This window comes from Neomonachus schauinslandi, unplaced genomic scaffold, assembly GCF_002201575.2.
Source record: "Neomonachus schauinslandi unplaced genomic scaffold, ASM220157v2 HiC_scaffold_205, whole genome shotgun sequence".
Taxonomy (NCBI): Eukaryota; Metazoa; Chordata; class Mammalia; order Carnivora; family Phocidae; genus Neomonachus; species Neomonachus schauinslandi.
Genome location: NW_025408906.1, coordinates 1 through 27,475, shown reverse-complemented (window position 1 = coordinate 27,475; position 27,475 = coordinate 1). Strand labels below are relative to the sequence as shown.

General features: G+C 61.7%; 3 protein-coding genes across 7 annotated transcripts; 1 reads left to right on the top strand and 2 right to left on the bottom strand.

Moving 5' to 3' along the window:
- Positions 1-285: 285 nt before the first annotated feature.
- Positions 286-10,271, bottom strand: LOC123323690 (tuberin-like; the record flags this gene model as incomplete). Its single annotated transcript, XM_044912150.1, has 12 exons — positions 10,191-10,271; positions 9,554-9,720; positions 8,222-8,308; positions 6,661-6,771; positions 5,613-5,757; positions 4,517-4,634; positions 3,831-3,879; positions 3,307-3,432; positions 2,911-2,984; positions 2,552-2,678; positions 1,292-1,435; positions 286-423 (listed from the first exon to the last, which is right to left on the bottom strand). Coding segments are annotated over exons 2-12 (1,257 nt in total), but the record flags the coding sequence as incomplete, so codon positions are not given.
- Positions 10,272-10,418: 147 nt separating this feature from the next.
- LOC123323692 (endonuclease III-like protein 1) lies at positions 10,419-16,089 on the top strand. 2 transcript variants are annotated; one of them, XM_044912156.1, is made up of 6 exons: positions 10,419-10,554; positions 11,562-11,800; positions 12,540-12,710; positions 13,568-13,727; positions 15,701-15,806; positions 15,879-16,089. In XM_044912156.1, the coding sequence occupies exons 1-6, from the start codon at positions 10,419-10,421 to the stop codon at positions 16,009-16,011; spliced, it is 945 nt and encodes a 314-aa protein (XP_044768091.1). In that variant the 3' UTR covers positions 16,012-16,089. The 2 variants fall into 2 exon arrangements, with proteins under 2 accessions (XP_044768091.1, XP_044768092.1); XM_044912157.1 differs by lacking the exon at positions 12,540-12,710 and having other exon boundaries at positions 10,438-10,554; positions 15,879-16,075.
- A 735-nt stretch (positions 16,090-16,824) lies between these two features.
- Positions 16,825-22,151, bottom strand: LOC123323691 (Na(+)/H(+) exchange regulatory cofactor NHE-RF2-like). Of its 4 annotated transcripts, none has more exons than XM_044912151.1 (6): positions 21,987-22,151; positions 19,387-19,566; positions 18,873-19,026; positions 18,752-18,795; positions 18,141-18,206; positions 16,825-17,896 (listed from the first exon to the last, which is right to left on the bottom strand). In XM_044912151.1, the coding sequence occupies exons 1-6, from the start codon at positions 22,065-22,067 to the stop codon at positions 17,738-17,740; spliced, it is 684 nt and encodes a 227-aa protein (XP_044768086.1). In that variant the 5' UTR covers positions 22,068-22,151; the 3' UTR covers positions 16,825-17,737. The 4 variants fall into 4 exon arrangements, with proteins under 4 accessions (XP_044768086.1, XP_044768087.1, XP_044768089.1 ...); XM_044912152.1 differs by having other exon boundaries at positions 18,144-18,206; positions 21,987-22,097; XM_044912154.1 differs by having other exon boundaries at positions 16,825-17,863; positions 18,144-18,206; positions 21,987-22,097.
- Between the last annotated feature and the right edge of the window lie 5,324 nt (positions 22,152-27,475).

The following is a 27,475-nucleotide window of genomic DNA, read 5'->3' as shown; positions in this document are numbered from 1 at the left end:
CAAGCAACAAGTCTCCACAGAGCCGGCCAGCACCTTCCTCCGCACAGGTGGGAGGAAGCCGACGGTTCAGCTAGCGCCTGTCTGACCGTCCCACACGCAGTCAGCCTGCTGACGCCCCAGCAGACTTCCCGGGAAAGCAGGAGCCTGCCGGCCAGCCCTTCAATTCAAACTCACACAGAGCCATTTCAGCCGCGGCATCCCACCGCTCCCCCAGCAGCCAACCCTCAACCACCCTCTTGCGCGAGCGCCAAAGGCCCCGCCAAGTTGGGGGAGAAGCCATCTTACAGGCCTCTGGTCTGCGCATCGCTCAACGAGCTCAAAGTATCTCTCCTGAGAGCCGTGGAACTCGTTCTGGTCACACAGCTCTTCCACTGTGGTCAGCAGGTCGTGGACGATGGCTCTGAGCTCTGGGCTGTCCAGGTTCTGCAACACAAAGGTGCAGTCACAGAGGGGTGACTTCAGCTCCCCTCAAGGACTCGGCCTGAGTCCTGAGCTCCAGCGAGCTGCATGCAGACACCCCTCAGGCCTGCCCGCTGGGACACGGGGCAGCCGGGCCCTTCTCGCTCATTTGGGAAGTGAGGGCCCCAGGGAGTCCTGCTTTGCCCATCCAGCAGGCTTTAAAGGGATCGACTCCGAAGATGTTCACGTGTCCCTAAGGCTCAAACATCTCCTAGAGGCCCCAGGGCTGTGGCCTCCCAACCTACCACTCCAGAGTGAAGCAGGGCCTGGCTAGCTGGTGGGTGACAGCGGTCGGTCCAGCAGCCAGACCCTGAGGAACGATAGTCCAGTCCTCAGTCCACTAGCCTGGCCACGCACATCCCCAAGCACGGGCCCCGGTCCCTGGGCCCCGCCCCCCACCCCGCCCCCGGGGGAGACCCTGCCCCGCTCCCCAGGAAGGCCCCTGGGGAGACCCCCGCCCCAAGCCCATGCTAGACACTGCAGTCCCCGCGCTGCACCATGTCCTCCCTTCCCCGCCCCGCTAGTACTTCAGCCAAAGTTGCGGCAAAGTGGGAGCCATCCCATTACCCTTCTGGCCTCAAGTGACACCAGACCCACCCCTCGCCCACCTGCGTTCCCAAAGCGCGGAGCAGCGTCAAAGCCGGCATCATCAGCAGGTGAGAGTGCAAGGAGCTGTCCGAGCACGCGGCGGGGCAGGCACAGAGGGAGAGCGCTCCTCATCGGGAGATGAGCCGCAGGCCCCCAGCCGCCCCGGCAAGGGCCCCATGGCCTGCCAGCCCACCGTCCCAGTCCCCCCCCCCCCCCAGTGCCCACGGCCTTCTGGCCGCCTCACCTGGAGCTGCTGAAGCAGGCGCTCCATGATGTTCAGCAGGATGTCCCACGCCACAGCCTGGAGCTCCCTCCGGTACTTCTTGATGAGTCTGGTTATAGAGAGGACGATTTCGTAGGACACCACCTCGTTTGGACAGGTCATGGCCTGGAACAAGAGACCCAGGGAACACACAGTGGTCAGCCGCTTCCCGCTCCTGCCCGGCAAGCCCCCCATCCCATGGCCCTCAGGACCACCTCTCCTGGACCTGCTCCCCACACGTCTCTCACGGGCCACAGAAGAAGTCTCTCAGGAGCCCAGAAACAGTCTTTCTACCCCGGCTCCAAAGGGCTGGACTCAGCCAGACCACTCGCTGCCGATCCTGGGCCACTGGCTCACCAGCCTAGAGACCCAGAGTGCTACCCCTGCAAATCGAGGGCAAAGACCACGCCCTCCACCGCCCAAGAAGTTGGTCGCGGCAGGAGGGACGAGGCTCGGGACACTGTGCAGCACCGGGCACCCGGGCCCGGCTCACAGGGCGCCCTGCCCACGCGTGAGAACATGCACAGCAAGTGCCCTGAACGCCGGCGGGCACCGCGGACACAGAAGCTACATCTCGGGCCTCTCTCTAGAGCAAGAGCAAGATCAGCGCTTGCCGAGATAAAACCGCCACCTCGGGGAGTCTGAAGCAGTTCTGATGCTGATCTACACGAGGTGAAACCCGTAAGACAGAACCTTACTTAAAAATAAAACCCTCGGGGCACCTGGGTGGCTCAGTTGTTAAGCGTCTGCCTTCGGCTCAGGTCAGGATCCCAGGGTCCTGGGATCAAGCCCCGCATCGGGCTCCCTGCTCCGCGGGAAGCCTGCTTCTCCCTCTCCCACTCCCCCTGCTTGTGTTCCCGCTCTCGCTCTGTCACTCTCCGTCAAATAAATAAATAAAATCTTTAAAAATAAATAAATAAAAACAAATAAATAAATAAAATAAAACCCTCCTGGGCGCCCGGGGGGCTCAGTCGTGGAGCGTCTGCCTTTGGCTCGGGTCATGGTCCCAGGGTCCTGGGATCGAGCCCCGCATTGGGCTCCCTGCTCCGGGAAGCCTGCTTTTCCCTCTCCCACTCCCCCTGCTTGTGTTCCCTGTCTCTGTCAAATAAATAAAATCTTTATAAAAATAATATAAATCCTTCCAAGGGTCCTAAACTTCATGGTCTCCAAGATGCAAAGCAAGTGACCAAAAGCTGCACCTCCCCCCCCGACCCAGCTACTATGGTGCACAAACCCAGTCACCTCATAAAACGATGGCAGCACGGACGTCGGGGAGTTCTTGAGGGAGTAGAGTCGGTGTGCTCCCCAGAGAGCCATGCCCACAAAGAACACAGCCCCTCTCAGCAGCGGGGCATCTTCCATGTAGGCTCTGGAACAATCCGCAGGAAGACCACGTGTCAGGGGAGCCCGTGTAGCCTCCCCAAGCTCCCTGCTCTTACAGGGCAGGCACACGGGATGTAAGCTCTAACTCTAGCGCAAGCTTCCGAAGCAGCCACCTCAAAGGGACAGGAAAGCTCTCAGCCCCCTGGAGAAGGCTTTGTGGCGGCTGACCCAAGCCACCTGGCCCGCCCGGGTCCGCCCCAGGCCTGGCGCACACTCGCCTGTCCTCCATGATCCGACACATGTTGTAGATGGCACTGTGGCCCAGATGGGTGCCCAGGAGGTTACGCATCAGCTGGGAAACAGAATGCACCGTCAGAGATGGGCAGAAAGAAGCCCCAGGCCCCGGGGGCCAGCCTCGCACAGCCACCGCTCTGAAGCCCTCTGCGTCCAGCCGCTTCTCCGCCACCTCCTCCCAAACACAGAGGCTGTAGAATTTTCAAAATGCTGCTAAAACCCTGGCCTCAGCTCAACCCCCTGGGAAAATGTTACTGAATTCCCCTCAACAGGGCAGATGGCCATTCCCTGAACACAGCATGGCCCTTTTCCTATCCACGTGCCTGACTTTTAACTTCATCCAGGGAAGAACTCTCCAGAACAACAGTTCAGACCCCCACCTTCCAGCAAGGCTCACAGAGCTCCTTGACGTTGATGGTACGGCAGAGGGTGACGATGAATAAGGGGAGGCTCTCAGCCGGCAGGCAGTTGTAACAGACCACGGCATCCAGCACCTGCAGGGAGACCTGGGGAGGGGGGACAGGGGTCACGCCGGCCCTGCCCTGCCTCCCGCCCGCAGGGAGGTGACCCCCTAGCCTCCTGCCCACCCTCCTTTGGTTGGTGACTGCCGCCCCTCCCCACTGCCAAAGCAGCCTTCCTTAGAACAGCAAAAGCGAGTGAGCATCACCGTCACTGTAGGTCACCCCATCCTGAACTATGACCCCACGACGGAGGTCATCCAACCAACCACCCTTACTGCAGAGTCCTGAGTACCAGAGAGGCCAAGCAGCCAGCCCAGGGCCACACAACCAGTGAGGGGCAGTGCAGGGCTTGACCCCAGAGCTGGGGTTTCAAGCACTCCGCCACCCGGCCCGCCCAGAAGGAGGGTGAGAGGAACCAACCCTGGGGAGGACCAGCTACTAACCTCTATGTCCACGGATGACACGGTCTGGACACACAGCAGGCAGATCATACTGTTGGAGGAAGCGAAAAGTCAGCGGAAGGATATGTTTCTCAAAAGACTGCGTGGCTCCGTCTCACCTTATGGTGACTCTACAAGTTAGTTAAATCAAGAACTCGACCCCCTGACGGCTCCACTCACCCACAGACAAGCAGGTGCCTACCCTGGGCCAACCACTGCTCAGCGCTGGCTGGAAAGCACCAGCAAGACCCAGCCCCTGCCCTCACGGCTCCCAGAGTATGTGAACAAACAACAACAAAAACGACGATACAGAAACCTCGGCTAGGGACGCCTGGGTGGCTCAGTCGGTTAAGCCTCTGCCTTCGGCTCAGGTCATGATCCCAGGGTCCTGGGATCGAGTCCCACATCGGGCTCCTTGCTCAGCAAGGAGCCTGCTTCTCCCTCTGCCTGCCTCTCTCTCTCTCTGATAAATAAATCTTTAAAAAAAAAAAAAACCTCAGCTAACGTAACTCGTCTAGTAAAGAGAAAACGCTATCGTTCTATAAATGTTAAGCAAAGGGCGGCTATGCTGCTCCCAGCATCTCCGACTGTTTGCTGATTCCAGCAGCTTTAGTCACACTGCAGAGCTACACGCAGCGCCCAAGGCGGCAGGACTATGATCAGAAGGACGTTATTGGAACTCTTCTTACTGGACCATTGATGCAATGTATTCATCCAGGTAGCAGCTGTTGAACTTAACCAAGTTCACAAGTACCAGGAGGAATTCTGAGGACAGGCCGACATCCATCCACTGCAGGACAAACCCAGCTGAGGAGAAAGAAGAGAAGGGCGGTGTACTGCCTACTCAACTCCTCCCCAGGAAAACACCCTGGTCCCTTCCGCTGTTGTCAGCCACGTCACCTGCCCCCATGCAATAGCAGGCCATGTGCAGGCCGACGGAGGCTCGGACTGTCAGCTCGGACTCTGAAATTTACCAGCCCCCAGGAGGCACTGAGGGGGTCAGGCTGAGAGGCAGTAGCAGGGTTTGTGTGTTGGATGCTCAGAGCCCGGGCCCCCGAGGCTGGGCTGTGCGAGCATCACTGGGCACGTGTCTAGGAGGCAGATTCCTGGCCCTCTACCCCTCCCTGAGACTCTCTCAAGAGGGACAAAAGCCACGCTTGGCCACTGGTCAAATCACCTTAGAAAACCTGAGCATGGCCGCCAGTCAGCACCTGTCCTGGAGACAGCTGAAGCCCATCTCTGGGCCCCAGTCAGACTGACTTCCTCCTCTTTCCTCTTCTCCTCACAGCGGTGACATGAAACCTCAAGACCCACGGAAACGTCACCCCATCAGGACAACAGAGAGGAAGGCCAGCCAAGGGGAGGGCTAGGAGGTCAGGCCCAGGGCACAGAGAGACCCAAGAAAACACAAAGAGGCGGCCCCAACCCCCAGAAACCTCAGGGTACCCTGGATAAAATACAGGCTGACTCCTGGGTCACCAGCACACTCTCCCTACAACAGAACTCGGACCACCTCCTGCCCACCTAGTAGGCCTCACTCCCCAGGGACACTGAGCCAGCAGGTCTGAAGAGAAGCCCAGGACTGTCCATCTCTAACAAGCTCCCCAGGAGACCATTGGCTGCTCCAGGCCGCACCCGGGCAAGCAGAACCTCGTGGTGCCGCGCCCTCTGCAGGCCATCCCTGTAAACTGCAGCACCCCCTCTGCACCTCAGCAGCCTTCTGGCATCCGCGGTTCAATGGGATCCCCCAGGCCAGAGAAACCCCACAGCCACTGTGGCACCCACCCAGTTCTTCTTCCAAGTAGGTGATGTGTCTCCCATTGTCCGTAAGGGCCTTGAACACTTCCAGTCTCTCGTGGAGGTCTTCATTAGAGGGGTAATCCTTGATGACCTTAAAGAAGAGGGCCCTGAGAACGCCCAAGCGGTCCCCCTGAAGATAGAAGCACACGCTCAGCAGTCCTGCCAGGACCCCCGCCAGTGGGGTTTCCCACACAGCCATACACAGTCCAAACAGGGGGCTCTAGGACTCCCGACCCTGGGACCCCTTCTCCTTCCCACAGGCACTGGCTGTAAACGACAAACCGGGCACGTCGGAGCGGCTCCAGATAAAGTGTGTGTGTGTGTGTGTGTGTACACGCGCGCGTGCATGTGCACTCGTGTGTACAGCACCTACTGTGTGCGAGCTCTGGGTACAGCGGTGGGTGAACAGCAGGGGACAATGCAGTTCCAGCCCTCCTGGGGCTCGTGGCCAAGAAGAGACGTGCTTGTGCCCGCACGTGACAAAAACGGTCTGACTACTCTGCGAGGAGACAGGCCTCTCCACGCAGCAGGGGTGTGGAGGGCTGGAGGAAATGCACAAGACAGAAGGGAGCCTTCCAGGCAGGAATGCAGAGGCCGCCTGCGGTTCTAGGAGAGGCTCAGAGCAGCATGGCCAGAGCCCGGAGCACAGTGAGCCATGGACAGAGGCCCAGGCCCAGGCCGGGGGCATGAGGGCATCCGGAGGCCACCCGTCTCTCATGGTGGGCACATCCCCGTCATTTTGCATGAACAGCCTCATCAACACCCCAAAACATTCCAGAGGAGGCAGGAAAAACAGCCATCCCCATTCTAAGGGAGAGGAGGTGGAGGCTACTACAGTGACTTGCCCGGGGTCCCCCGGGTTCGAGAGGCTAGGGTGCCCGCTCAGGCAGTCGAGCTGCAGAGACCTGGCACCAGATGCCCTCCCCAAAGACCAGAGTCCATGCGTGGCACAGCGGGAGCAGTCCGTGGCCGTCCGACGTCACCCCTCCCACCCAGGCCAGCTCCACCTGCACACAGACCCGCTGCCCGTTACCTGCCCCTGCACTATGGCCTTCAGCAGAGCCAGCACCGCGTGCCGGGCCTCCGGGGGCCGCTCCGGGTGCAGCAGGTCCGCCACGGCCTTCCACAGCGCCTCTACTGCATGCTGCCGCCAGCAAAGAGGGACAACGGTTAGGGGGTGCTGGCCCCTCCACTCAAGGCTCAGTACCATGAGGGAAGGACGGAGAACAGTTCTTCTGACTTAGAACTCACTCCCCTAAAGCCCACATGTCATGCACCTGTCACAGCACACATGAGCCGGAGCCTGCAGAGGGGAACGGCTGCAAGCTACTTCAAACCCGCGCAGGTCCTGGCCACAGCCTGGGGTGGGGGGAGGGAGGAGAGCAGCAGGCCAGGGGAGCTGTCCCGGTGCCCCCAGGGATCGGCCAGGAGTCCCCCTTTAGAGCATGCTCAGACTCCAGTGAAGAAAGCCACTGAAAGAGTCTCAGAACCAGGCGGGCCTGGGTCTGCAGCCTGACCCAGAAATCCCATTCCCCTGGCCTCTCTGTACCAGCTGAGGGCCACTCTGTACCACACGCCTGCCAAGCCTGTGCTGCCGAGAACGCTGTGGGCTTCTGGAATCTGCCTCCCAGGGTACCTGGGTCCTGTTCCCTGCAGCTACCCAGAATAAATCTCTCTTGTCACCTTCTCTCCCACATTAACCATCCCGTGCTCCCTTTAATCAGGGTTTTCAGACCACTCAAACTTTCCTGGGCTCACTTCTCTTAGAAGGAGACTAAAACATCCTTTAGATGTTGTCTGACCCACATCCTGACCGTTTCAGAGTACTATGGAACTTTCACCTCCTTTGTCCTATGCACAACACTCCTAGTGACAAAGCCTAAGCCACAACAAGACGCAGATCCCGACCCAGGGGACTCTGCCAGCCTCTCAGGGTTATCTATTCAGTCACAGCCCCCCCCCCCAAATACCTATGCAGCCAACTTCATGGACGCAAAAGCCTATGTTCACATTTATCGTCAGTAACGTATAGCCTGCACGTTTCAGATGACCTGTGGATGTCGTGGTTGCTCTCCCCTCCCCCTTAGCAAATCCCAATCTGCTTGGTCCACGTCTCCTCCCAAGTTGCCCATATAATCTCCGGGCCAAGCTACAGCAGAGCCCTTGAGGTGCTCTCATGACAACTTCCCAGTCTGTCCTCGGGATGCCCGGAGAGAGCCTGCAAAAATCTGCCCGAAATAAATAGGCTTATATCTGTGAGGCTGCTCAATGCCACCAACTAGACACCTCTCCCAAAAAGACACCGGAAATGGCATGCCTTGAGTCACACGGTTTCCTGATGTTCCCTTACCTTCCTTGGGATACGAAAAACCAAGTAAGTATGCGTTTATGCAAGTCACTATTAAAGCCTTTCTCGGAACTGCCGGAAAAACCTTAATGCCTGTGCTCCCCACCTCCATGTGTGAGTGACCTCTAAGGGTTATGCTCAGAGCGTTTCCAGAAGCTCCCCTAAAAGGGTGCAGTCAGCGGTCAACCCTGCTCCTAGAAAGAGCCAAATCAGACTTCTCAACAGCAGCCAACTGAGGCAGACCTACCTCTTCAAATTTCTTCGTTTTTGCAACTTCGCAGATCTGCCCTATCACCCGGATGCGATTGTTGATACCACATTCAACACTCAGTTCCTGGCAAGAGAGGAAAGAAGCAAAGGGGCCAGCGCTCAGGCAACAGGTCTCCTTAACCACCAGTCGTCACAGACCACCCCAAGAATTCCCACGCTGGAGACCTGGCCCGGCTCTTTCTGAAATCGGGGACCATGAGAATTTACTACTCTGTTTCAATGGAGTGAGAACAGACTACTTCTCTTTTTCATGACATTTCATTTTGTTGAGATAAAATTCACATACCAAAATTAGCTGTTTGAACAATTTAAAACTGTACAACTTAGCTTTTAGTATGTTCACGAGGCTTGCAACCACCTCCACTGACTCCCGAATATTTTCGTACCCTAAAAGTACAACTTCACACCCATTAGCAGTCACCCCCCATCCCCTCAGGCCCCGACACATGCTGATCGACTTTCCATCTCTAAGGATTCACCTATTCTGGACATTTCATAGAAATGGAATCACACGTTATGTGGGGGCCTTTGTGTCTGGCTTCTTCCACTTAGCATGTTTTCCGTGTTCATCCACATTACGGCATGTGTCAATACCGCATGCCTTTTTTTGCCAAGTAATACTCCATTGTACAAATGACATCACATTTTGTTTATCTATTCACCAGCTGACAAACATTTTGGTTGTTTTTGAATGGGAAACCTCACAAGTGCAGAAACTCAGCATTTATAAAACACAGTGCCAGGGGGCGCCTAGGTGGCTCAGTTGGTTAAGCGTCTGCCTTCGGCTCAGGTCAGGATCCCAGGGTCCTGGGATCGAGCCCCGCATCGGGCTCCCTGCTCTGCAGGAAGCCTGCTTCTCCCTCTCCCACTCCCCCTGCTTGTGTTCCCTCTCTCGCTGTGTCTCTGTCAAATAAGTAAATAAAATCTTTAAAAAAAAAAACATGGTGCCAGGATGTGGTAGGGGGGTTCAAATACACACCAGAAAACAAAAACCCGCTCGTTCCAGGAACTCGCAAATTACCAGGTTAACACCTGGCTATAACCCTAATCACCCGTGGAAACCAAGCACCGCGTTTTAGCCGTGGCTAGTGAAGTAGGTTCTCCAGCACGGACATCCTAGTACTACCTCAAGTGTGCTAGCCGCAGTCCCCAAGGTCCTGACTTCCTGCACCTCTGAAGGAAAGATGTACAGGCTTCCAGAGCACTGGGGACAGCAGTCCCACTTCCCACAGAACCTGGTGACAGACGGAACCCAGCCTGCCCTGCACCTCCCAACAGCCTAGCAGGGCAGACAGGGCAGCTCACTCACTCTCAGGATGTCCGCGGTGATGATAAACTCCGTCTGTTTGCCCTCTGCAGACCTGGGGTTTGGCCTCGGCGTTCCCAGTCCCAAGAGAATCCTGAACTTCTCCTTCAAGCCTGAATCTTTGCTTGTTGGCTTGGCCATGGTGGGAAGGGATGCAGCAGAGGCCGCTTCTGCGCCGAGAAAACAGGCGGAGAGCTCAGGGCAGCTCCCCGCACCTGCCCCGCTGCCGACCTCCGGCCGTCCACCCGGGAAGCCTAGGTCTCGGGTGGGCACGACCCTCCCACAGCTCCCGGGAGGACCTCAAGCACAGCCTGGCGGTCCCGGCCAGCAGCGGGCACCGGGTGAGGGAGGGGACGCTCCGACGCTCGCCCTCCCTCTCCTCCCCGACTTGGGGGAGGCCTGTCGCGGACGCCGGAAGCAGGGGGCCCCTCGCACCCGCTCCGTCTTAAAACCCAGGACTGCTCGAGCGGCTGCAGGCCGAAGGCCGGGGCCGTGACACTGCGGGGTCCGCCCCCGCCGCCTCTGCGCCGAGCAGCACCTCCCCTCTCCCCGGCGCGGCCGCCGCCCCCTGCCCCATCGCGGCCGGGCCACACGGTGGACCGGGCCGGCGTCGGCGGTCGGGGGCCCGCGAGCCACTCACCCCACGCCGCGCCCGCCGCGCGCCGGGTCGTCCCGGCGCGGAGAAGGGAGCGCTACCCCGGACCCCAACCCCCGAGCCGCCGCCGGAAGCTTGGTCCGCACTTCCGGCAGCGGACAGGGGGGCCGAGCGCCGCCGCCGAGCTTGCTGGGAGTCGTAGTTCCCGGCCGCTCTCGGCGGAAAGGCGGGGCAAGAGTCGAGTCACGTGACGGGGCCGCGGGGGCCGCCGGGATGTGTAGTGCGCAGGACACTGGCATGAGCATGGCGGGCGTGAGGATGGTGACCCGGAGCCGGAGCCGGGACCCGGGGACCGGGCCGCGGGGGGGTGGGGGCGAGGCGCCGCTCCGGAGGGGAGAGGCAGCTGCAGGTAGCCCGGCACTCGGACCGGGGCATGGGGAGAGAGACGAGGGAAGAAGCCTGCAAGGGGCCGGGGGCTGGGATTCCGAGTCGCCCCCACGTGGGGCTCTGACTCCCACCCTGCTCCCTGTTCCCAGGACGCAGGGGCAGGGGTCCATAGGGACTGAGTTCCGGGCGCTCGCACCTCCCCCACCCTCGTCCTGAGCAAGAAAGTTCTCCGCGTCCCGGTAGCCTGTCCGGGGGATACTCCACTTGCGCCGGGCTTTCTGTGGGCACACCAGCCTTGTTTGTCCTCCTGGCTGCTTCTCTCTCAGAGAGACCAGGTGCCGAGGACACGCCCAGCCAGAAGTCCTCTTCCCCTGCTGGAGGGTGCCTCCGAGAGGAAACGGGAAAGGGCGTTGTCTTCGTTCTGTTGATTCTGCAGGCATTAAGGACCTAGTGTGTACAGGTCTGGGGCGGGGGGTGAGGGGGGTGAGCGAGACCCACAGGGCCCCTGAACAGGGCAGCCAGAGGGGGATTCTCCTAGGCACCCAGTGAACTTAGGGGTAGTCCGGACAAGGAGATCCACTATGACAGACGCATGGCAGGAGGAAATGGGGCAGGGGGAGTAAGTAGGTAACAATACCAGCTAGGTAGGAAGGACCCTTGATGCTGGGATGGAGTTTGAAGTTTGCCATGAGTACAAGGAAAAATCAATGAGCAGTTTTAAACGGAAATGACACAGTCTGATTTGGGCCTTAGGAATGTCTCTCTGGGCCCATGTGGAAATGAGATTGGAGGGGCACCATGGTGGAGGCTGTGGGTAGAGTCGTCCTGTCCTAACGCAAACTTGGTCAGGAGGGCAGTGGCGTGGGGAAAGCTGACCTGCCCCAGAGCACGTGCTGCAGAGGCCAGAGCAGCCCCAGCTGCGGTAGATGATGGATGGTCGTTGAATGAATGATGATGGGTGGTAGCAGGCGGGACAGCACCCACGCCCACCCTCACCTGGGGCCCCTGCTGAATGGCACTTTTTTGCAGAAGGAAAGAAAAGCCACAGCCCCGCAAAGCATCAGCGGAAGACACAGAAACTGAGTGTCACCTACGAAGCCTCAGATCATGAGAAAGAAGAAGGCGCCAAACCCCCAGAGGCACCAGGCTGGGAACCCCCAGACTGGCAGCAGCAGCTGGTGAACATCCGCACCATGAGGAGTGGGAAGGACGCACCTGTGGACCAGCTGGGGGCTGAGCACTGCTATGACCCCAGCGCACCCCCAAAGGTAGGCGCCCTATCTGCCTGGTGACTGCCTTCTGGACAAGACACTTGCTTCCTCTGTCAGGGCACAGCCTGACCCTGGCAGCTCTTGACTGGCACCCTCACCGGCAGGCGGCACCTGGAGGGGACAGCACCTGGGTCCCAGAGCGCAGGGCAGCACCACCTGCTTCACGGCGGCCACTTGGCAGGTCAGGACTGCCTGTGTCTTGGGGCTTCATGCTCTGTCTTCCACCAGCACAGTCCTGACCTACCAGGGGAGTTCGTAATGTTTGTTGAGAGAGAAAAAGTTCCTTACACCTCACTGCCTTGGAGTCTGGTCCTTAGACCAGCTTGATTCTAATCCCAACTCCACTACCGGTGACCTGGGTGCACGACCTCCTCGGGGCTTCCATTTGCTTCTGTGTGAGATGGGTAGGATTCTCCACAAGGCAACAGCAATCACAGTAGCAGGCACTGGCTGTCGAGCACCAGGTCTGATTGTAAGTGTTGTGATCGTTTATTTAAGCCTCCCATTAAGCTTTGGGGGGCAGGCACTGTTATTGTCCCCATGTTATATACGTGAAAACAAAACAGGCCCAGGCCGGACTGCTCACACAGTCCGTTGGCCAGAGTCGGTGGGAGGCTGATGTCCCACACGTTGGCCAGGGTAACAGGTGGAGGTGGTAAAGGGTTTGGCGGGGGCCCGGTGCACAGTGAGCACCCAGGACCTGCCACTACCCTGGTCCCTGTCACCGTGCAAACAGGTGCAGAGGTACCAGGTGCTGCTGTCACTGATGCTCTCCAGCCAAACCAAAGACCAGGTAACAGCAGGTGCCATGCAGCGGCTGCGCGCTCGGGGCCTCACAGTGGACAGCATCCTGCAGACAGATGACAGCACGCTGGGCACGCTCATCTACCCCGTAGGCTTCTGGAGGGTGAGCCCACAGGCCTGGGAAAGATGTCAGGAGGCCGAGGAGAGGCTGTGGGGGTTCAGGAGGCCAGGTGGGGCATCTGAGGCCAAAGGGACCTGGATGTGAGTTCGCAGTGGAGCCCCCTGCCCGTCTGACCAGCAAATGGGGCCAGGGCTATGGGGCCTCCCTCCTTGGCCTTTCCTGTTTGCAGCCCACCCCTTCCTTCCTCCACCTCCCCACCCAGCTGACTGGCGCTTCCCTTCCTCCCTGAGGCTGCCCACCCGCCTTTCCCTTTGTTTACTCCAAGCCTCCCTGGAGTGCGTCACCCCCTTCCCTCTGGAGCCCCAACAGGCCCTAGAGCACTGGGTGGCGAGTGGGCGGCTCTGTTGAAGGCAGCCGGGCGGGTGGGGCTGCTTCCCCTTGGCATTGGCGTGGGCTGCAGTTTGTCAAATGGGTTTTAAATAGTCCTCTCTACTCAGGCACAGAATGGGAGCCACCCAGCTGGCCTGGCGGCTGGCGGGGGAGCCCCAGGCTCCAGCCTTCCTTCCTGAAGGTCCAGGTGCTGCTGAGCCCAGCTCCTGGCATGGCTGGCCCTGCCTAGCCCACCTGGCCTCTGGGGGAGTGATGGGGCAGGGGACCTGAGCTAGACCCCACACACATATGTCACTGGTCCAGGCCTGCATTGGGCCTCCCTCAGTCTCCCTGCTGCCCTTGGCTCATTCCCACCTCTTGGGGGGACAGGGACAAACAGGTGCCTCTGAGTGTGTCTAGGGCAGGTGACAGGCAGCTCTGGACGCCTGTGGGTCTCCCTCAGGACTCATCCTCCCAAGTAGGGCTACACCCTCCACTTCCAGGGCTGACCACCCCCCTCCGTCTTTCAGAGCAAGGTCAAGTACATCAAGCAGACCAGTGCCATCCTGCAGCAGCGCTATGGCGGGGACATCCCAGCTTCTGTGGCAGAGCTGGTGGCACTGCCGGGCGTTGGGCCCAAGATGGCACACTTGGCCATGGCCGTGGCCTGGGGTGCCGTGTCTGGCATCGGTGAGTGGCATACACAGGGAGGGCAGGGCTGGCCACGTCCTGTGGTCTGTGACCCCAGCTCAAGTCCCCTCACCCACGGTTTAGCCCAAAGGGTTAGAAAGATGTTTCCAGCATTGAGCTAGGCCTGCCCTGCCTACAGGTGGGTACTAATGGGAGGAGTTCCCATTTGCTGAGCATCTACCCTGCACTGGGCTCTGTGAGAGGCCCTGGGGTTGGATTCAAAGTCTGTGCTATGCACGAAGAAAGAGATTGAGCATGTAACTCCTTACCTGTGAGGTAGAAACACTCCCGGGGGCATGCATGGCACTGTCAGAGCTGGCCTGGTCTGGGGCATCTGAGGAGACCTCCTAGAAGGAGGTGATAACTCAGCCAAGAGCTGAAGAGTGAGGGGGGCTGGCAGGCTACGAGGAGAAAGTGCCATCTGGGCAGAAGGAACAACACCAGCATCAGGTGGGGGAGGGGGCCAGTAGAGGAAGGCTCAAGAACGGGCCCATGGGGGAGGCACGGTAAAGGCAGGGGGATGCCAGGGGAGGAGGCGCTGGGGGGAGCCCCTCCTGGAATCCATTTCCTGACATTGGTGGTGTCCATGAAGACAGACCCTGGGTTAGGCTGCGGCTGCGTCTTCAGGTCTTTGCCCAGACAGTTGGGGCTTCTGAGAAACCCCAGAAACTGGGGCCCAACCCACAGCCTCTCTCTATGCCCCCACCCTGGTGCTCCTCTGGAACTTCTGCAGGGGGTGGGGAGGGGGGCAGAAATCTCCCCAGCACTTCCCAGCTCCCAAAGCCTGCTCCCTGGGGTGGGGACCCTTCTCAGCACTGCGCTTGGGCCGAAGGGGCGCTAGGCTGGAGCCCAGCAGCCCCAGAGACTGGCGATGGGCCAGGCACGGGCTAGGGCCCGACCCCCGCCGCCGCCCCGATCCTGCAGCCGACAGCCTCTCAGCACATGCTTGAGCTTATGTGGGCTGCTGTCCTCGCTGCCTGAGTCCCGAGTCCCGGGACGGGTCTGGCAGGTCTGTGGCGGATGGGCCCACAGCCCAGGGAACAGGCCTTTGGGAGCAGGAGACACACTAGGAGGGCGAGTGGGAATGTCACCCTTTCTGGATGTCTGTGGGCCCTGCCTCTCAGGGGCTTCGCCGGGAAGCAGCCCCTCAATTAGAAAGCCAGAGCTGTGGGCTACAGCAGCCAGTCGCAGCCCTGCTGTCCCAGCTGGGTGACCACGAGGCAATACGCTTAGCCGCTTGGAGCTTTGGCCACCAAGCTGGGAAAGCATGCAGAGGACCTGCCCGCAGCAGGCTTGAGTGGTGTGCGGTGGCCCTAGGCTGGGCCCCTGGGGGAGGACCAAGGGTTTGGTCCCCCTCTGGGGGACAGGCAGTGATCATTTTTGTGCTACAGGGGAGGAAGCGGAGCCATGGTGACCCACTAGCATGACCCCTGCACCTGCGTGCCCTCCCTGTGCCCACAGGGTGCCCTCCGTTAGTGTCTGGGGAAGGCCTGAGGCTTTTTCCAGACCATTAGTAGCAGGGGAAGGGAGCAGGTGTAGGGCTCAGGTTCTCTTTTGCAAAGCCGAGAGGAGGCAGGGGCTACAGCTTGCAGGGAGAGCAGGTGCCCAGGCCGAGCCTTGGGGTGGCCCGGCCCAGGGGAGCCGGGACCGCGGCCCACGGAGAGGGCAGCTGCAGCTGGCCTGGCCACACGCCCTGCTCTGTCCCTGGCCATGCCGTGGTAGGTGCGGGCGCTGGGGGCCGTGACCTCCCGCTGGCCTAACCGTGAGCACTCACAGCCAGTTCCCGGGCCAGGAGGCACCGCTGCCTGCACCCCAGCTAGCAGGCCCTACCCTCTCGCTCAAGCCGCTGACCTGCCCTCCGTGGAAGCCCCTGGGGTGGGAGCGGGGGAGACTCCGGCTCCAGGCTTGGGGCTGTTGGCAGGGCCTGGGTCCAGCCAGCGTGCCCTGTGATGAGCCGGTCCTGTCTCCCACAGCGGTGGACACCCACGTGCACAGAATCGCCAACAGACTGGGGTGGACCAAGACGGCGACCAAGTCCCCGGAGAAGACTCGTGCGGCGCTGGAAGCCTGGCTGCCCCGGTGCGGCAGGGTGGGGGCTGGGGGGGGTGCTGCCCTTGGTCTCCCTCCCCTGCTGACCTCTCACCTTCACAGGGAGCTGTGGAGTGAGATCAACGGACTGTTGGTGGGCTTCGGCCAGCAGACGTGTCTGCCCGTCCACCCACACTGCCAGGCCTGCCTCAACCGAAGCCTGTGCCCGGCTGCACGCAGCCTCTGCGGGCCATGAAGCCTTGGCCCGGCCACCGTGCGCTGGCCTACACTGGGGAGCCACAGCCTGCTTATAATAAAGCTCGGAAGTTGTTTGCCGCGGGGGTCTGGCAGCGTCTTACCCCTGGGGCGTGGGGGTAGGCCGGGAAGCTCATGCGTGAGCTGTGTGTCTGAACGGGGCTGCCTGGGAGGATGAGATGGGGACGTGAAAATCTGGGCTGTGGACTGGGCGGGGGTGGGGGGTGATGGGTATGCAGGAGCCTGGAACAGAAGAGATGGATGGCGGGAAGCCCTCTGGAGACCCGGGCCTCCTCCAACCTGGGCAGCTGGCTGGGCACGCAGATCTACACCCATCCCCCGAACTTTGGCACCCTGAGAGCTCTCTGCCAGGAGGCCCCACCCCGTGTTTACAGAGCCACCTGGCCTCTGGAGTAACACCAGTAGGTCCAGGCCGGGTGCCACAGGACATGAGACCTGACCCGTGTGTACCTGCTGGAGTGGCGGGGGCTGTGCGAGGGCGGGGGCGTCAAGGATCCAGAAGGCATGGAGGGCAGGGGGAGGGAGAAGATAGCAAGGGCCCCAAGGGTGTGCCAATGAAGGAGGGGGCAGGGCTCCAAGTTTTGGGGGTCTCCAGGGGGCTGGGGAGGGGGAGACAGCAGAAGTGGAGAGGGGTCAGGCTTTGCTGCCAGGTGGATGGAGTGGGAGAGGCTTGGGAATGGGCCTCTGCTTCCAGCAGCTGAGAGTGGGGCTCCCTAGCTGCTCCCTTCCTGCCCAGACCACAGCCCCCCACCCCCAAGTGAGGTCTCAGGAAGGACAGGCGGCCACAGGTCTGAGGAAGGCCTGTTTATTAGGAGGGCGCGCATGCGCTATGGCTTACAGGGCAGACAGCAATGTCAGCCGGGGCCAGCAGGAAAGGGAGAGTGGGTGGGGGTCTCCTGGGGGCACGCAAGCTCTCCCACAGCCACACTCCCCATGCCTCACGGCTGTGGTGCAGGGACAAGAGGCCTGTCCGGAGACCACCCTCTTCTGGGACACAGGGCCTCCATCTTCGGGCCCCTGGAGCCCAGGCCCCATGCCCCAGACCACAGTTGAGTAGGGACATGGGGGCCTGGCCTGGTGACCCCCACTCCCAGCAGGGAGGGGGCAGAGGGGCAGCTCCTACAGCCACATCTGGCCTCCCCAGCGTCACGCTGAAGCCCCCACAACCACAGTCTGGCCCCCCTACGTTTTCCTCTGTCCCTGGAAGTGCCCGGGGCGCCCACTTGGGATGGCTGCTGCTGAAGGGTGGGGAGGAAATGGTTTGCAGAGAAAGGTTTGTTTTATTGCAATTACTTAGAGAGGCGTCCTGCGGGGGCAGGGGCGGGGGCGGGACTCTGGTATTAAGTGGAAACATGTGTGGAACTGGAGCTCTCTCTTTTTGTTTTTGGAAGAAAAGCAAAAACACAAATTCCTTTAAGTCAGCAGGCCCGGGCAGAGCAGCAAAAGGGCCGGGCCCACAGTCACCACTGCCTCTCTCTGTCCCTCTCTTCTGTCTCAGGGGGGCCCCCTCTCCCCTATCCAGCACCCAGCAGGTCGGGGGGCAGGACGGGGCTCACTGGGGCGCACATTGGTTCCTGGGTGGTGGTGGGACCAGCACGGCTTCTGGGGGTGAGGAGGCACCCCCTCCAGTCCACTGAGGCTTGGGGAACTCTGGGCTGGGCCTGTGGGGCGAGGCCTGTGGGCCGTGCAAACAGGCAGGGAGGGGCTCAGAAGTTGCTGAAGATCTCGCGTTTCCTGTTCCAGTCCATCTGTGGTGCCCGCTTATTGATCCGGGTGGCTCTCGCCTTCTCCTTGGCTTCGGCCGCCGTGGGGCTCAGGTGGAGGCCGCTCTCCTGAAAGGGGTCCCGCTTCCAGGTGCTGCTGTCCTGGATGGGGGGTGGGGCAGGCAGAGCGGGCAGGTGGCCAGAGTGAGTCCCGGACCCAAGCCCCCCATCGGGTGACCCCCTCCCGGGCAGCTCATACCACAGGCCACCTGGTGGGGCTGGGGCAGCGGGCCCTAGAGGGTGTCCTAGAGGTGGTGACCCCACTGACCAGGCTGCACAGAGGCCCACTCCCAAAGCTCTGACCCCCCATGTGTGAGCACAGCAGTGGGGATGGGCAGGCACTTGCTACCTCAGTGTCCTTGTCTAAGCCAGGCAGATCACTTCGTGACGAGCACGCTGAGCCACCGTTGACCTGGGAAACCAAGGGCAAGGTGTGGCTTCAGGGACCCTGCCCGGGAGCCGCGGGTGCACACGCAGACGAGCACACACACACGCACACGTGTGCCCACACGCACATCAGAGCTGCATCTAGTCTTCCATTTGGCAGGTGGCGCCTAGCCTCTACTGTACTCCAGGCCCAGCCTGGGCAGGATGCTGGACACCCGGCAGTGAGTGGACAGGTGCTGCGGAGGGCTGGGAAGCCAGCCCTGGCCGGCTCACAACAGGAATGAGCCACACGAGCATCCCATGGGGTGAAGCCAGGGCCAGCTTCCCAAGGAGTGACAGAGTGAGACTCCAGGTTGCCAGCCAGCACTGGGCAGGACCCGCAAGGCCAACAGCCGCCTGGGGCTGGGGTGTGGCTGACCCAGGACAGGACCCACAGGGAGCATGAGAGCTAGAAGTGGCTGGGCCAGATTGGGTCTCATGGTCACACCAACACAAGGAGATCTTGAGGCCAGGCCTGGGGATCCCTAGAGGTGCCCCTATGGCCCACCCGGTCCATTCCCACCCTCTTACCTGGGCAGGGCTGGTCCCATTGGTGACTGGTGATGGCAGTGGACCTGTGGGAATAGGGTGTCAGTGGCTGCCCAGCCCCCCATGCTTCACCCCATCCCCAGGCCCCCAGGCAGCAGCCCACCTTCCAAATGCTCCTCAGTGGGCGTGACCCGTAGCCGCTTGAAGTACTCGTCCGTCTCAGGGTCCACCACCAGCAGCCGGGCCTCATCCTCCCTCGCCTTGATGCTGGCAACCACCTCTGCGTGGCGCAGCCCCTCGACATTCTGCCCGTTCACCTGCCACCAGCAGCATGGGGTCAGCACTGCCGGAAGTCAGGCCCCTGCAGGCCCCCTGAGCCACCCAGCCAGGTGTGGCATCAAATATTCATCAATGTTGTCACCAGCCGTGGCAGCAAGAGGAATGCCAGCTCAAGTTCCCAGCATCTCTCCTCTTCCCAGCAAGGACCTCCCTGCCCAGACACACACTGGGGGCGACACAGGCCCAGACACACACTGGGGGTGGGGGGGACACGGGCCCAGACACCCACGCGGGGGGAGAGGGGGACACGGGCCCAGACACACACGCGGGGTGATGGGGGGACACGGGCCCAGACACACACTTGGGGCCCAGCACCCCAAAGCCTCCATGACAGGTACCTCTATGAGTCTGTCCTGGGCGCGGAGGCCAGAGTGAGCAGCAGGTGAGCCTGGGTCCACGGAGCGGATATACTGTCCCGGCCGGGACTTGTCACTGTGCAGGTTGAACCCGTAGCCTTGGGGGCCCTTTCGGAGGTGGCACAGCCGAGGGCGTAGCTCCCTCGGGGGCCCACCGACATCCTGCAGGCACGTGAGACCAGGCTCAGCGCTGATCTCCCCCCCCATCCCCCACCACGGCCGCTGACCCAGCCCGCCAGGCCTCGGGCCCCCAGAACGCAGCTGCAGTGGATGTGGGCCAGAGGAACCCCAACCCCACGCTCAACAACACGCCCTGCCCGGCAGCCCCAGGTCTCAGGGACAAACCCTCTGTACCCATGCCTGGGGGCCCTGGTAGGGTGCCTGTGACTGAGCTCGGCAGCGGGATCTTGAGCAAAGCTTCAGTTTCCAAACCCAAAACAACTTCAAATGGGACCAGGGGCTTTACAGGGGTATTAACAGGATCTGCTCAAGGGCAGCGCTGAGCCCAGGCCAGGGACCTAGGAGCAGCCAGGTGAGACAAGTGTCCTGGACGGCTATCCCTAGGGGGGTGCGCTGCCGGGGAACCCCCTCCCCCCTCCCTCCGAGTGAGAGGCTGACGTTTGTTTTTTCTCCCCTTCTCCCTGTGGCCTCCATAGGGCCGGTGGCAGAGTGATGTGTTTGCTTTTACATTCCAGAGCAAGCTGGAGCCACCCCCACCCCCATAGGGCCCAGGGACAGGGCGCAGGGGCCGAGCCGAAGCGAGTGAGAAGGCCAAGGGTGGGACCTGCCCTCCCACCCTCCCTGCCAGAACACAGAAGGCCCAGGATGCCCCGAGCGCCCCCCCGCATCGACAACCCAGGGCCTCGCCTTGCTTTACCTCGGGCATCCTGCAGTAGGGCTGTGGGTCAGGGGGCCGTGCGGGCAGGGGCCAGTCCCCAGGACGCCCCCCCCAAGCCACGGCTTGGGGCCGCGACCACAGCGTGGGTGGCTAGCGGCTGTGGGTGCTCAATTAAACATGGCGGGTGGCTGGAGTGCCTGGGCGGGCAGCAGCTCAGGTTTCCGGGGCCGCTCAGGACTTGAGTGAGCGTGCAGGTGAGCAAGTGCCGGGTGGGGGTGCTCCCTGGGCCCCTCCCTGACCCTCCACCTACCCTCACCCCCAGGGAAGCTCTCCAGGCCTCAGGCACCTGCCCCCTGCAGCTCAGGCCACCCCCTGACCACTCCCAGCCTCCAGGCCTCTGAGCTCATTCCTCAAATCTGACCGTGAGTACTCTGGCCTGCTAGTCAGCCTGGCTGTGGACCCAAGCGCATCTTTTCTCACAGGGCGAGTGCCCTGCCCTGGCTCCGGGCCTCCCCCTTGTCCAGAACACCCTCTTCCTGCCCAGCCTGCACCCCTCCTCTGGGACCCCTTTCTGGACCCCCAAAGCCCGCCCAGACATGCCCTCGGGATCTCCACTGCAGGCCACCATCTTGCCCCATAACCCCAGGAACTCAAGGGACAGGGCAGCTGCTCCTTGATCCCCCAGGGGTTCGGCTGGGCAACAGGAGCTGAACTGACGGGTGTTAGACCCCCGAGTGCTCCAGGGCACCCCTGTACAGACTCAGCCCCTCTCCCAGACACACCTCGAGGCACAGGCTTTGAGTGCCCCCGCACGCAGAGGTGCCGCTCAGATCCAGGTGGCCAGAGCCCACACCCCGAGGCTGACAGGCCAGGAGCAGAGCCTGGCAGGTGGACACGGGCCCAGATGTGAGAGGCGCATGGCCACAGAGACCAGACATGCAAACATACGCTCACAACACGCTACACGGTGACACACGCGTTCGAGAGGACAGCCCCCTGGCGCTGAGCCCTGCAGCCTCTTCTCACGCCCTGCACAGTGACCTCCCCGGCAGGTCTCTCAAGGCCCCCAAACAGGAAGCAGGACTGGGGGAGTATCCGGGGCCATGAGGCCAGGCAGAGGTCACATCCGGGTTTGGGACCATCCTGGCCATCCCCCTGCCTCAACCCAGCACTGCCACCGCTCACCACACTAGCCAAGAGGCTTCTCTGCAATTCTTGCCTGAATTGCTCTCCTGCCGATCAGCCAGGATCAGCCAGCGTCCAAGGAGCCCCACCCCCGGCACCAGACCCTCAGGTTGAGAGGCTGCAATGCGGGGGGCCAGGCTGCGTGGAGAAGCCCGGAGAAGCAGTGGGTCAGGAGGGGGCGCAGGCAGGCCCAGTGCATTGCTCACATTCCTCGCTCGGGCCCTGGCTCTGAGCACTTCCTGCCACCTCCCAGCCAGGCCCTCAGGCTCCCAAGGGCTCCCAGCCGGGCAGCCCGGAGCTGGACAAGCCCTGGTCTCACAGCGCAGCCCATGACCAGACAAAGAAGCTGACATGGGGGTACCCCGGGAGCCGGGCTGTGCCCCCCCAGATGGTGACTCACCAGCCCTGACAGAGAAAGGCCCCCATTGTTGCTCAGGGTGCAGCCTGCTCGCACCAGGGTCACCAGGGTGTCCCAAATCCCCTCTCCTGACCCTGGGGGACATGGGCTAAGCTGGCTGCTGGGGTCCTCGTTGCCCACCCTGCCCCCACCCAGCCTGACCTGCACAAGTCCCCAGGATGGTCTCTTCGGAGGGGCTCCTGGGGCTGGGGCCGGTGGTGTGGCATCCCCAGAGCGGGCCATGGGAGGCAGGAGAGAAGTGGCAGGCACCGAGCGTCCAGCCGGAGTGGCCTGAAGTCTCCGGCCAGCCCAGGCCACCACCCCATTTATCCACCTCCCATGGTGGCCCCGGCTCCCCAGGGATGGGTGGGGACATGGGGGCTGAGTCACTTTGGGGAGCAGGGTGGTGTCTGGGTCCCCCTCCCCTGCTCAGGCCCCAGCTAGGCACCCCATACTGGCTAGGTTTCAGTCCCAAGAAAGGAAGGAAGGAAGCTGCTGGGAGGCCCTGCCCTGCTCCCAGGACCCGGGGCTGGGGAGACAGGGAGGCAAGGGAGGGGTCCCCGGCGCCGGAGCATAAGACAGTCCTGCTGAGGCTCCCAGAGCCTTCCCGTAGGTACGAGGCTCCCACACCAGGCGGTCACCCCCTGCAGGACTCTCACTCCCTCGCTCGCTCACGCTCGGACCCCAAGGGCCTCTAGAACAGGCAGTGGGGGCCCAGGCTCTGTCCCCACCTCCACGGCCCTGGTACCGCAGGCTGCCCCGTCTGTTTGGGGGCTGTCCCTCTCGTCACTGTCAGGATCAGCTGGACTGCAGCTTCAGCCTGCCCAGCCTGCTCTGGCCTGGGGCTGAGTCACCACTGACTAGGACCCCACAGCACCCCAATGGGAGGGGCCGCCCCATCGGTGTCCTCCCCCCCCTACCTCCCACAGCCCAGCCGGGACGGAGGAAAAGGAGCTGAGAGGACAGGAGTGACTTGCGGGGCCCTGACTCCCAGCTTGGCCCTTACTTCCCACGGGGCCCCCAGGGGCTGGCATCCTGCACTAGAGCAAACCACATCCATCCCAGCCGGTTGTCCTGCCTGCCGCAGGCAAGAACCACCCTCCCAGGCACCCTGACCGCCAGTCGGTCCTGGGGAGGTCAGCCGAGGCCCGGCTCTTCCATCGGACCCTCTGAGCTCAGCCAGTTAGACATCAGGTCTCTGGCTGGGAGGGAGGGGGTCGCCCTGTCCCCTGGGCCTCCCCTGACCTCCTGGAGTCCCGGTCCCCAGGCCGGCCCCTACCACAGAGCCCCTGCCAGTCAGGCCCCACTTTGTTCCTCTAAAAATACGCCCAGAGGAAGCCCCCTCCTAAGGCTTCCTGTGGCTCCCAGAGCCTGAAATAGCAGAGAGGGAAGGTCCCACCCAAGGACAAGGTGCCTCAGCACCCCACCCTCCAGATAAGCCCCGAGGGCGGATTTTTCCACAGGAAGGTGAACTCAGCGTTTGTGTCTAAATCAATGGACAAACGCCTGGGGGCGGGGGCGCTTCCTCCGGGAGGTAAGACGCCTGTGAAGGAGCGGAGCTTTGGGAGCCAGCCCAGCCAGCACATCGTCCCCGGACCTCCCTGAAACCCCACAGCTGACCCGGATGCCCCCAACTCGGGCCCTGACCTCCCCCATGGGGCTCTCCAGCCCAGAGAACAAAAAGCATCCTGAGGGTTCAGACCCAGGTCTGCATCCAGGCTGGCTTCCCACCTGAAATGCCGCCTTCCCCCGAGCCCCAGGCACGGCCAGCTCACACGTGAGACATGCACACCCAGAAACTTCAGATCTCACACCTCCACTGGCATTAGGCCAGTGGTTCTCAAAGTGGGATCTGGGGAAACCCCTGGGATTGAATCCTTTAAAGAAATTTTTAAAAAGAGAGAGAGAAGAAAGAAAAAAGGCGCCTGGGTGGCTCAGTCCCTTGAGCGTCTGCCTTCGGCTCAGATCATGATCCTGGGGTCCCGGGATGGAGCCCCATTTGGGGCTCCCTGCTCAGCAGGGACTCTGCTTCTCTCTCTCCCTCTGCCCCTGCTTGTGTTCTCGTTCTCTGTCAGATAAATAAATAAAATCTTAAAAAAAAAAAAAAAAGGCAAAACGGGCACGAGAAACAGTACCATGGGGCTTCAAGAGGATAGAACAATCGGGGCGCCTGGGTGGTTTTGGCTCAGGGTCATGATCTCATGGGTCGTGAGATCAAACCCTGCGTTGAGCCTGGAGTCAGGCCCCACACTCCGTGGGGCATCTGCTTGGGGATTCTCTCCCTCTGCCCCTCCGGTTGCTCTCCCTTTCTCTCTCTCCCCCTCTCCCTCTCTCAAATAAAGAAACAAATAATAATAAAATTTAAAAAAACGGGGTAGAACAAGCAGGGGCAGGCTCTTCCTCTTGGCCTACCCCAAGTAGGAACCCCCGCCCAGTCCTGCCACCCAGAAGTCGGTAGAATAGCAACACACACACACGCACACACATATTTATTCCAGCTCTTCTGGCCTGGAGCGGACACAGAAAGAGAAAAGTACCCCAATCGCGGTAGACCCCAAGCTGAGGACCCAGCTCAGAGTGTCCCCGGCTGTCCCCAACCATGCACTGCCCACAGAGAAGGACCAGCCCCTACCTCTCAAGACCTTCCCAGCACAAGCAGGCTCCTTAGACAGGCAGACACCTGACATCAACACAGAGCTAGGCACACTCCGTCCCAGAACATCCCTGCAGACCCTTCCCAGTTCCCTCAGCCCCTAGGCCGGGCTTGTCAGAGTGACCTTTCCTAGGCCAGGGAGCTCTAATGAGCATCCTGGGGAAGAGCGCTGGAGATGGAGGGCCAGGGACCAGGGCCACGCTCCCCTGAGTCCACCTGCCTTAGAACACAGACTGAGGGCAGAAAGAGTGGCCCCAAGTAGCCAAGAGGGTAGTCACCAGGGGCCCCAAGAGGCAGAAGAGAGGGAGAGAGAGCCTTGTGGAGGTGAGCGGAGGGGGAGACTGCCTGCCATCCAGAGGCAGACACGATGGTTCTGGGACAAGCTGGGGTGGCCCCGGTGTGCAGAGCCTGCCGTACCTTCTGGCCAGCCTCAGAGCCCAGGCTGCCTGCACGTGTCCAGTCCGGCTTTGGCTCCCAGGGGTCATGGGTGGGTGGAAGCCCTCGCTGGGCCATCTCCTCAGTGCAGGTCAGCTGCCGCCGGCGGAGCTCCTCGTCCGTCTCTTTGTCCACCACCAGCAGCCGAGTCTGCCCTTCCACAGCCTTGATCCTCTGCACCACCTGGGCCGGGCAGGTTGGGGGGAGCAGGTCAGCAGTCGGCACTCTGGGCAGCACATGGACAGTGACACCACCCGGGGCCGGCCCAGGATCGCGGGCAGGCAGCTGGCCTACCAGGGGTGGGCGGCTGGACGGAGAGGCCAGCCGGCTCCGCCCCCCACCCCCAGTGCACCAGCAGCTCCCTCCCTCTTTACGGAGGACTCCTGACACAGGGCTACAGGGTCACTGCAGGGCCTGGCCTTGGCCCCGGGTCTTGTCCAGGAAGGGCTGGGAAGCTGGGTGAGGCAGTTGGTCTGAAAGGTGGTGCACGGCTGAGCTTGGGGTTTTCAGGGTCTGAGTGTGTGCGCACGGATGTGTGCAGGTGTGCATCCAGCTGTTTCAGGGTCTGTCTCTCAGTCTGCGGGTGAGGGAGCGAGGGGTCTCCCTAGGTCCCTGTCTGAGGGTCTGTGGCCATTGCTGTTCTCAGCAGTGGAGCATGGATGTCTAAACCCCCGCCTCTGAGCCTTCCATTTGCTTCCAGACCATGACCACCCGTCCCTGCTGGACCTGCAGAGACAGGAAGGCCTGGTTCCTGTGGCAACACACCCGCTGGGGCACCCACACACAACCTGGGAAGCAGGGTTCAGACCCGGCAGGCAGAGGCCACCTGTGGGACCAAGTGCGACATGAGGGCCATGTGTGTCTATGCAGGTGTCTGTGAAGTGTCTAGAGCGTGTGGGGGACCATGGAGCGTGCATGTCAGGGTGTGTCCTGCAGGGAGAAGGAGCAGTCAGTGCCCCCTGGGCATTGGGGTAGGAAGGACAAGACCCCCACCCCAAGTCTTGGGGGAGGGCAGAGAGGGCCCCCAACAGCTGCTTGGCAGAAGCTGTCAACGGACAGGAGGGTGTGAACCAGGCCCATCTTCCCCCTGGCCCTCCTCTGCCCTCTCCTCTCTCTTGGTGAGAGCCACAGGGGGACCCCAGCACCCTGCCGCTTCCTGACTGTGGGACCCAGACTAGACACCCAATATCCTCAAGCATCAGTTTCCTCATGTGTCAAACAAGGAGCTGTAAGAGCACCTCCTCCCTCCTGGGCCAGCATGGTCCTGTGTGTAAACTTCGAGACCAGCACCCGGGGCCCTGGGAGAAGCAGGTGCTCTTGGGGCAAGGGTGGCAGTGACTGTTAAACCAAAGCCAGCTGGCACTCTGGCACCCCTCTCTGTGGTCTGTCAAGCCCAGACCTCTGGCCTGCACCCCACCCTCCTTCAGCAAACAGCTTTATCCAGGGACACGCTGGGTGGAACACAGAAGGTAGGCAGACAGACGGACAGACAGGGGCCTCAGGGGTAGAAGCTGGAGTTCAGCTGCTGGCCCAGCCAGGAACAAAAATACTAATCTCTAGGCCCCAGGGCTGGCCACGAAGACAGGTCACAGACTCACGGGTGCTGGGGAGGACACGGAGAAGCCTGAGCAGAAGGGGTGGAGGGAGGCTGGACTCCAGCCAGCTGAGTCCCTGGGCAGTGGAAGATAGAGAGTCCCCAGGGAGCAGAACCTGCCGAGAACAGACCCTGCCCTGCTTCTGGCCCTCATGTCCAGCGGCAGGGGGCAGGGGGCAGGGGGCTGCGGCAGCAGCCCCTGCAGGGCCGGGCAGCCTCCAAGGAGTGGCATATGCTGCCACCAGCAGCGACTCTGAGGGACCCAGACACCATCAGCCAAGACACACATTATTAGTACATTGACCTGCCAACACACACTGATGACTACTCGTAGCCAGGCAGGCCGACCCACAGGCCTGGACACACACACCTAGAGGTGCAGACCTGTATATTCACACGCACACACACACACTGACACAGGCACATACAGGTGTGCCCTCACTGGGACACCCCTCAGGTACCCCCAGAACCGATGTGGGCACACGGGCGTGACCCCCAGAGGGACGTGTACACACACATACCCAGCTGTGTACACAAGCACGTGTTTACACTCATAGACAAGCACTCCGGGCCCGCAAAGCATGGAGGGCCCCCAAGGTGACTGACGCCTGCACTCCTTGCACATGAGGCCCGAACAGGACTAAAGTGATGGGGCCGAGGGCGAGAAGCCGCAGTGCGGGACCCTCCCTGCCAGGATGCCCCTCCGCGGTGCAGGCGCCAGCTTCCTGAAGGGGAGAGGCGAGGAAGGAGGCCGGCGGCCGCTGCCTCCGTGGCCACTTCCGCAACCTCGTAGCGGGAGCCCACGCAGGCCCTCGCGCGACCCGCCTCCGGCCCCCGGGGCAGAGCGCTGAGGCCTGGGCGCACGGAGCGCCCGGAGCGGCGGTCGTTGGCGCCCCCGCCGCGAGCGCGGGGCGGGGCCGCGCTCCCCGGGGAGGGGGCCCAGCGGGGCCGCGGGCGGGGCGCGGGCAC

Coding starts and splice junctions, on each gene's coding strand:
- LOC123323692 (XM_044912156.1), top strand. CDS start 10,419: ATGTGTAGTGCGCAGGACACTGGCATGAGCATGGCGGGCGTGAGGATG. Junction 11,801..12,539: donor ACCCCAGCGCACCCCCAAAG/GTAGGCGCCCTA, acceptor CCGTGCAAACAG/GTGCAGAGGTACCAGGTGCT. Junction 12,711..13,567: donor ACCCCGTAGGCTTCTGGAGG/GTGAGCCCACAG, acceptor TCCGTCTTTCAG/AGCAAGGTCAAGTACATCAA.
- LOC123323691 (XM_044912151.1), bottom strand. CDS start 22,067: ATGGCCCGCTCTGGGGATGCCACACCACCGGCCCCAGCCCCAGGAGCC. Junction 19,027..19,386: donor CCCAGGACAGACTCATAGAG/GTACCTGTCATG, acceptor TGCTGGTGGCAG/GTGAACGGGCAGAATGTCGA. Junction 17,897..18,140: donor TAGACAAGGACACTGAGGTA/GCAAGTGCCTGC, acceptor CCCCCCATCCAG/GACAGCAGCACCTGGAAGCG.